The sequence below is a fragment of the Primulina eburnea genome, chromosome 10 (assembly GCF_022965805.1).
Source record: "Primulina eburnea isolate SZY01 chromosome 10, ASM2296580v1, whole genome shotgun sequence".
Lineage (NCBI taxonomy): Eukaryota > Viridiplantae > Streptophyta > Magnoliopsida > Lamiales > Gesneriaceae > Primulina > Primulina eburnea.
The window spans coordinates 26058805-26068111 of record NC_133110.1 but is presented as its reverse complement, the minus strand read 5'-3'; the positions used below and the strand labels follow the sequence as shown (position 1 = coordinate 26068111).

The 9307-nt window shown below is 41.1% G+C and overlaps 1 protein-coding gene across 4 annotated transcripts; it reads right to left on the bottom strand.

Moving 5' to 3' along the window:
* Nucleotides 1-778: 778 nt before the first annotated feature.
* Nucleotides 779-8417, bottom strand: LOC140803234 (uncharacterized). Of its 4 annotated transcripts, none has more exons than XR_012111801.1 (3): nucleotides 2114-2246; nucleotides 1731-2031; nucleotides 779-1201 (listed from the first exon to the last, which is right to left on the bottom strand). XR_012111801.1 is itself a non-coding variant. In XM_073158983.1 (3 exons), exons 2-3 carry the CDS (start codon nucleotides 7175-7177, stop codon nucleotides 1146-1148), a joined length of 1317 nt encoding a protein of 438 aa, XP_073015084.1. In that variant the 5' UTR covers nucleotides 7178-7833; nucleotides 8363-8417; the 3' UTR covers nucleotides 779-1145. The 4 variants fall into 4 exon arrangements, 2 of the variants coding, with proteins under 2 accessions (XP_073015084.1, XP_073015083.1); XM_073158983.1 differs by lacking the exons at nucleotides 1731-2031; nucleotides 2114-2246 and adding exons at nucleotides 5917-7833; nucleotides 8363-8417; XR_012111802.1 differs by having other exon boundaries at nucleotides 779-2027.
* Between the last annotated feature and the right edge of the window lie 890 nt (nucleotides 8418-9307).

Genomic DNA, 9307 nt, shown 5'->3' with positions numbered 1-9307 from the left:
ACCTACCGCACCCGCGGTGCAACGTGTTTTGCAAAGAATGCGCCACCTCTTGACATGCATGCATTGATATATATAGTGATGTAGTTCCTTCGAATTGATTCAGAATTCAGAGAAGAGGGTCGAAGCTTTGACACAGAAATCCTTACGCCTTTTGCGAGAAATTCGTCCGTCGGATTTTGAATCCGACTTCGGTATCGAGTTCCTTGCAACGTAGGCTACAACTGGACGTAAGTTTTACTATATTTTGACATGTCTTGAAATTATGATGTTGTTAGAATTGAATACACGTCATATATGTTGTTCTTGACATGTTAGACAGCGTAGAATCGAAGTCAGATTAAGAAACGGACTGAATATGAACTTGTTATGATTTTCAGAATGAGATTGAATAAGAATTGATATCCAGATTGAGTGATTATCGATTATGACATATTAGAATTGATATCTGACTGATATGATATGGCTGGATATATTGAGATTATGATGTTATGTTGTTGAAACAGAATTTGATTGAATTCTGTTTGTATCCAGTATTAATTGAGTGGTGTATTGATACCATACCCTCGATATTGTTATTGTCAGACTGAGTATTGACAGGCTTGGGGTTCGAGACTTCGACAGAGCCAGGGTATCAGAAAGAAAGGTATAATTTAATGTTGAGTTGGGATTGCACAACTCGAGTGAGGTTTGACTCGAGTTTCCCCTAAATCACATACTTTCATTTATTGCATTGATATTTGCAATTGATGAGACTTATGATTGTTGTCTATTGATGTCAGGGCCCGTGCACTTAATTAATATTTAATTACCAAACAACAAGGATTAATTAGTATAAACAGCGAAAACGACTTTAAAACGTTCATTTGGGCCTACAGAAATTTCGGCATGACCTCCCCGTAAGTAGGACATCCCAAAAATTTCAAAACACAACAACAGTAATATACGCTCGAAAATAACGTCGAGTTCACAACCAACCAAACAAATATCCTACAGCCGCACTGGCCAGGACTAGACACAACAAACCACAAATAAAATCCAAACCACATAAAGACATCACCATACAGCTACACAGGGCATCTCCCTGGCAAATGTATCAAACCAGTATAATATATAAATATCTGGGAACTCTGACACAAACCGACTGACTACTGGGTTCCACTCGCTGACGCTCCACCAGACGCGTCAAAACCCCTGGAGTGACCTGTTATGGCATCAAAAACAACCACAACATCAAAAGAAAACAGGGGTCGGACCCCAGTACGACAAACCAGTAAAATCACGACGCAAATAAAAGACATGTAATAATATCAAGTAAATGCAATGCTATGCGATGCATGAATGGTAACAATGGGATAACGGATACCAAATTGAGTCCAAACGAATAGCATCATCAACAGTAACAGTGGCCACCCGTGCCAGGAATGCAGCATCAAATCGCCGCTCGTCCATGCACGTAGCATCGGGAATGCGAGTAGCTAAGTCGCTCGTCCCTAGCTGTCATCTGGGAATGTGGCTAATCCTAATCCACTCGTCCCTCTGATGACTCAATATATCTCAACAGAATCAACATAAATAGCCGTCAAAGGAGTCAAGGCTCAATATGTTATGCCAATAAAATTTATGCATGAATGCAACAGAATAAACATTCAATGCACATCATAGCAAACAACATTCACCGAATATTCGTACACGCCAATATAACCATCATAATGATATAGGTTTGAGCGTACCTCAAATTACAACTTACAATACCACGGTAAATTCTTAAAGGCTATCGAATGAAACTCGACCAACGATACAACCTACAATATAAATTCGCTATATACCTCAATATAATGCATTCCAACCGACTAAAACAAATTATATTGTAGCGGTTAAAAATCGAATTTCGGGCAGCCTATATAACCCATACAAATTCTGAAATTCCAAATTTAATACCTCAAGAAACGAAGCTTAAACACACAATGGTGAACTCGCGAAGATGGCTCGCCGGAAAAGTCGCCGGAGTTACTGTTCACGCCAGAAACCTAGCTGGAAATTAGGGGAAAAGCTCAATTCTTCACTTATACAACTAATCCCACAAGAAAACCAATAATCAAAGCCAAAACCTTACCTAATCGGACAAAGAATGAAACACAGTAACTGGCTCGATTGTGCAAGATGGAGCACTGATTTCTACCGATTCATGGTAGGAAAGTAGCTAAGATACTTGAGGAAGAAGATGGCTAGGTGCTGCACTAAATTTCTGGCCGCTGGCGGCGTTATGCGAAGATGGCAGAAAACCGAAGAAGGCCACGAGCAAGGCTGGGGAAAGTTTCTGGATTTTTGAGCGATCTGTTATTCTGATTTCTCAATGGGTTTGGGTATTTAATTAAATGGAAATGGGCTGGGCCTTGCTTAATGTTATTGGGCCTCACATTCTTCCCTACTAAAAAAAAAGATTTCCCCCTCGAAATCTAACAAACACAACACTGATATCGACAACATTACATCTGATAGTACATAGGAAATTCAGAATACATCGCGTAATTCATTACATTCTCAAACAAATGAGGCCATTCTTGTCGCATCTTTGCCTCTAATTCCCATGTAGATTCTTCTCTTCCATGTCTACTCCACTGTACCAAAACCAGTGGAATCGTCTTGCTCCTGAGCTGTCTTTCCTTGCGGTCCAAAATTTGCACTGGATGCTCAACATAGCTAAGGGAACTGTCCAACTCCACATCTTCGACATTCAAGACATGAGACGGATCTGGCTCCTACTTCCGCAACATAGATACATGAAACACATTATGTATCAAAGACAAACTCTGCGGCAAATCCAAACGATAAGCCAATGTGCCAATCCTCTCAACGATCATATACGGACCAATATAACGCGGAGCTAATTTCCCTTTATGTCCAAATCTCATAGTACCCCGGAACGGTGATACTTTCAAGAAAACATAATCACCCACTTGGAACTCTAAAGGTCTACGCCTTTTATTAGCATAACTGGCTTGACGATCCTGGGCTGCTATCATCCTTTTCCTGATCAATTCAACTTTATCTTTCATTTCTTGAATAAATTCTGGTTTTGACATCTGTATTTCTCCTACATCTTCCCAACATATCGGTGATCTGCACTTTCTTCCATACAAAGCTTCAAATGGTGCCATACCGATCGTTGCCTGGAAACTATTATTGTAAGAGAATTCAACCATAGACAATGATTCTTGCCAACCACCTTTGAAATCCATCACTGCTGCTCGTAACATATCTTCTAGAGTCTGGATGGTTCTTTCTGACTGACCATCTGTCTGTGGATGATAGGCAGTGCTCATAGCCAACTTTGAACCCAAAGCTGTTTGCAGACTTCCCCAAAACTTCGAAGCAAATCTTGGATCACGATCAGATACTATGGTTACTGGCACACCATGCAATCTCACTATATGATCAATGTACAATTTCGCCATTTTCATATAAGTACAAGTACGATCATACGGAATAAAATGAGCTGATTTAGACAATCTATCGACAATCACCCAAATTGCATCACAACCACGATTAGAACGAGGCAAATGAGTCACAAAATCCATAGCAATGTGCTCCCAGTTCCACTGTGGCACTTCAAGACTATGCAACATTCCAGCAGGTCTCATTCTCTCAGCTTTAACTTGTTGACACGTTAAACATTTAGCCACAAAATGAGAAATATCTTTTTTCATACCTTCCCACCAATAATGAACTCTCAAGGTATGATACATCTTTCGAATTCCTGGGTGAATACTGTGTCGACTACAATGTGCTTCCCGTAGTATAGCTTCTTTCAAATCTATCAAATTAGGAACCACAAGTCTTCCATTAAAGCGCAGACTACCATCTGAAGCAACACTAAACTTTTCTGTCTGACCTGCTCGAGACAATTCTTTCAATCTATGAATATGCGGATCGGTCTTCTGTGATGCTTTGATTCTGGACAAAATCTGTGGCTCGACTTGAATAGATGACACTATAAAGTAGTCTCCACTGATCTGATAAGTCCATCCTGAAGTTCCCAAGTGCTCGTGAACTTTAGAGATAGTCAAAGATGTCAGCATAGCATTCTGAACTTTCCTGCTGAGAGCATCTGCAACAAGATTCATTCGACCTGGTTGATACTGAATCTCACAGTCAAAGTCTTTAAGTAACTCCATCCATTGACGCTGTCTCATGTTCAAGTCAGGTTGTGAGAAAAGATATTTAAGACTCTTGTGATCCGAATAAATCACAAACTGCTCACCGTACAAATAATGACGCCATAACTTCAATGCAAACACAATGGCAGCCAACTCTAAGTCATGCACTGGATATCGGGTCTCATGCGGCTTCAACTGACGAGAAGCATATGCAATCACTCGCCCATTTTGCATTAGAACACATCCAAGTCCAATTAGAGATGCATCTGAACAAACAACATATCCACCTGAGCCTGATGGTAAAGCTAGCACTGGAGCTGTTGTCAACTTTTCCTTCAAAGTCTGAAAACTCGACTCACATTCATCAGTCCACACAAAACGTCGATCTTTTTGCGTTAATTGAGTCATAGGCCTTGCTATAATAGAAAATCATTCAATGAAACGCCTATAATATCCTGCCAATCCCAAGAAACTGCGAATATCGGAAATATTCGTCGGTGTTGGCCAATCGATAACAGCTTCCACTTTACTAGGATCCACTGATACTCCTTGAGCTGATATAACATGACCCAGAAATACTACTCTGTCCAGCCAGAATTCACATTTAGAAAATTTTGCATACAATTGCGCTGCTCTGAGTGTCTGGAGGACTAACCTTAAATGTTCTCGATGCTCCTTCCTTGTTTTCGAATAAATCAGAATGTCATCTATGAAGACAATAACAAATCTGTCTAAAAATTCTCGAAAAACACGATTCATCAAATCCATAAAAACCGCAGGAGCATTAGTCAATCCAAAAGGCATAACTAGAAATTCATAATGCCCATAACGCGTTCGAAATGCTGTCATCGGCACATCTTCCTTTCGAACTCGGAGCTGATGGTAGCCAGAACGAAGATCAATCTTTGAATAAACTGACGTACCTTGCAACTGATCAAACAAATCATCGATACGCGGCAGAGGATACTTATTCTTCACAGTAGCTTTGTTCAACTGCCTGTAATCAATACACATTCTCATCGTTCCGTCTTTCTTCTTGACGAACAATACCGGAGCTCCCCAAGGAGACATACTTGGTCTAATATAGCCTTTTTCCAGTAAGTCCTGTAATTGCTCTTTGAGTTCTTTCAATTCCGCTGGAGCCAAACGGTATGGTGCTCTCGAGATAGGATTGTCCCGGACACCAACTCAATGCTAAAATCGATTTCCCTCTTGGGTGGAAATCCAGGAATTTCATCGGGAAATACGTCAGGGAATTCCTTGACAACAGGAATATCTGAAACTTCCAATCTTTTTCCTTGTGTTGAATCGACTGCATAGATCATGAATCCTTCATTTCCTGTTGACAAAAGTCTGAACATTTCCATTGCTGACACTAATGGAATACGTGATTGCGAATCACTACCGTAAAAATTCCATTTACTGCCATAATACGGTCTGAATCTGACGACTCCATGGAAACAATCAACGGTAGCTCGATAATTAGACAGAGTATCCATTCCCAGAATACAGTCGAAGTCAGACATATCTAGCTTGATGAGATTAGTTATCATAATATTATCATCAAATCTAACCACACAATTCAGAATTATCTCATGAGACATCAAACATACACCGGCAGGAGTAGAGACTGACACAGTATCTACCAACGGAGTAATAGCAATCTCATGCTCATCAACAAATATAGCAGATACAAATGAATGAGATGCTCCTGTGTCTGTCAATATGCGCGCAGGATGATTAAAAATAAGGCAGATACCTGCGATAACTCCGCCCGGTGCATCTTGAACTTGATCCTGGGTTAAAGCATGAACTCGAGCCTGCTGTGGCCCTGGGAAACGCTGCTGTGCAGAACCTCTAGGCTGAGGATAGCTAGACTGCTGAAAAGACTGAGTCGGAGCAAAAGGCCTAGTTGCTTGTCCTCTAAAATCTTGGCCAAACTGAGGTTGCTGAAATTGTTGTCTTGCTGCATTCAGACATACTCTAGCATAATGTCCAACTTGCCCACAGATATTACAAGATCCTTGAACTCCCGTACACTGAGTACTGAAATGCTTACCACCACAACGATCACAAAATACTCCAGCTGGGGACCCAACTGAGCTTCCACGCTGACTGCCGGAACTAGAAGAACTGCTACGAGTCTGTTTCTTGAACTGTTTTCCTTTGGCCTTAAAGTTTTTCTGTTTTGGTTGCTGATAAGGCTGCGAAGGCTGATAGGGCAATAAAGATGGGTATAGTGGTGCACCCACTGGCATCGGCACATTACCTCCAAAACTCTGAGGAAAACCTGGTTGGGCTGACTGTGGTTCTGCCAAAAGTAGACTCGCTTCCACATTCTTGGCTTTCTCAACAGCATCGGCATAATTAACAGGTGCTCCAGCTATTACCAAAGTGCAAATGGTTCGATTCAATCCTTGCATAAAATGCGATAGCTTGTTCCGATCACTGCTAGCAACATGAGGAACATAGGCAAGAAGCGCTGAGAATTGAGAGGCATACTCCACAACAGTCATATTTCCCTGAGTCAATCTATTGAACTCAGCTTCCTTGGCCGAATAATAAGAAGGCGGTGAATACTCTCGAGTAAACTGAGCACAAAACACATCCCAAGTAACTCTTTCACCCGATTCCTTCAAAGCATCCTCAGTAGTTTCCCACCACAACTGAGCTCGGTCCTTTAATTGACAAATGGCCAACTTAAGCTGCAAATCAGGGGTGTACTCCAACATATTAAACAAGCGCTTCATACTCTTTAGCCACGCTACAGCTTTTTCGCCATCTTCATTCCCAAAGAATCGAGGAGGACGCATATTCTGAAATCGAGATATCACTAATTCCATTTCACCCATTCCTCTCGTCAACTGATCCACTTCACGGTCAACATTAACATTTCGTGCTTCACCCCGAGGACGACGACCTCGTCTTCCCCAGTCAGTCTCGTTCAGTCCTCTAACGTTAGGAGCTTCAGACTCCTGAACAACTTCCTTTCCTTTTCTATTCTTCCGCCCAGGTGCCATCTACAAGACACAGGTATTTAATCCACAGGCAGAAACAAATAATCGGTTGAGTATAAAAGCATAAACTTAAACAAATACACTCTAGTCATGCTGATAAAATTAATTCAAAACATATAAACAAGTAAGAGCAAATAATCAAAACACATGCACAATCATTTTATTTGTGTCTAAACTCGAGTGTCCTAGACTCTAATTCGAGCGTATCCCAGTTACGCTCTGATACCAAACTGTCAGGGCCCGTGCACTTAGTTAATATTTAATTACCAAACAACAAGGATTAATTAGTATAAACAGCGAAAACGACTTTAAAACGTTCATTTGGGCCTACAGAAATTTCGGCATGACCTCCCCGTAAGTAGGACATCCCAAAAATTTCAAAACACAACAACAGTAATATACGCTCGAAAATAACGTCGAGTTCACAACCAACCAAACAAATATCCTACAGCCGCACTGGCCAGGACTAGACACAACAAACCACAAATAAAATCCAAACCACATAAAGACATCACAATACAGCTACACAGGGCATCTCCCTGGCAAATGTATCAAACCAGTATAATATATAAATATCTGGGAACTCTGACAAAAACCGACTGACTACTGGGTTCCACTCGCTGACGCTCCACCAGACGCGTCAAAACCCCTGGAGTGACCTGTTATGGCATCAAAAACAACCACAACATCAAAAGAAAACAGGGGTCGGACCCCAGTACGACAAACCAGTAAAATCACGACGCAAATAAAAGACATGTAATAATATCAAGTAAATGCAATGCTATGCGATGCATGAATGGTAACAATGGGATAACGGATACCAAATGGAGTCCAAACGAATAGCATCATCAACAGTAACAGTGGCCACCCGTGCCAGGAATGCAGCATCAAATCGCCGCTCGTCCATGCACGTAGCATCGGGAATGCGAGTAGCTAAGTCGCTCGTCCCTAGCTGTCATCTGGGAATGTGGCTAATCCTAATCCACTCGTCCCTCTGATGACTCAATATATCTCAACAGAATCAACATAAATAGCCGTCAAAGGAGTCAAGGCTCAATATGTTATGCCAATAAAATTTATGCATGAATGCAACAGAATAAACATTCAATGCACATCATAGCAAACAACATTCACCGAATATTCGTACACGCCAATATAACCATCATAATGATATAAGTTTGAGCGTACCTCAAATTACAACTTACAATACCACGGTAAATTCTTAAAGGCTATCGAATGAAACTCGACCAACGATACAACCTACAATATAAATTCGCTATATACCTCAATATAATGCATTCCAACCGACTAAAACAAATTATATTGTAGCGGTTAAAAATCGAATTTCGGGCAGCCTATATAACCCATACAAATTCTGAAATTCCAAATTTAATACCTCAAGAAACGAAGCTTAAACACACAATGGTGAACTCGCGAAGATGGCTCGTCGGAAAAGTCGCCGGAGTTACTGTTCACGCCAGAAACCTAGCTGGAAATTAGGGGAAAAGCTCAATTCTTCACTTATACAACTAATCCCACAAGAAAACCAATAATCAAAGCCAAAACCTTACCTAATCGGACAAAGAATGAAACACAGTAACTGGCTCGATTGTGAAAGATGGAGCACTGATTTCTACCGATTCATGGTAGGAAAGTAGCTAAGATACTTGAGGAAGAAGATGGCTAGGTGCTGCACTAAATTTCTGGCCGCTGGCGGCGTTATGCGAAGATGGCAGAAAACCGAAGAAGGCGACGAGCAAGGCTGGGGAAAGTTTCTGGATTTTTGAGCGATCTGTTATTCTGATTTCTCAATGGGTTTGGGTATTTAATTAAATGGAAATGGGCTGGGTCTTGCTTAATGTTATTGGGCCTCACAATTGATTTATAGCCATTGCATCTAATGACTGCTGATTCGCTAGTCATTGATTGATTTGCTTAGATACTGACTGTATGTATTGATTACTGAGTCGTTGAGTCATAGGCTGATTCGCCTAGTCACCGGCTGATTCGTCGGGTTATTGACTGATTCGTTTTATTATAGGCTGATTCGCCTAGTCACCGGCTGATTCGTCTGGTTATGGACTGATTCGTCTAATTACCGGCTGATTCGTCAGGTTATTGACTGAGTCGTCA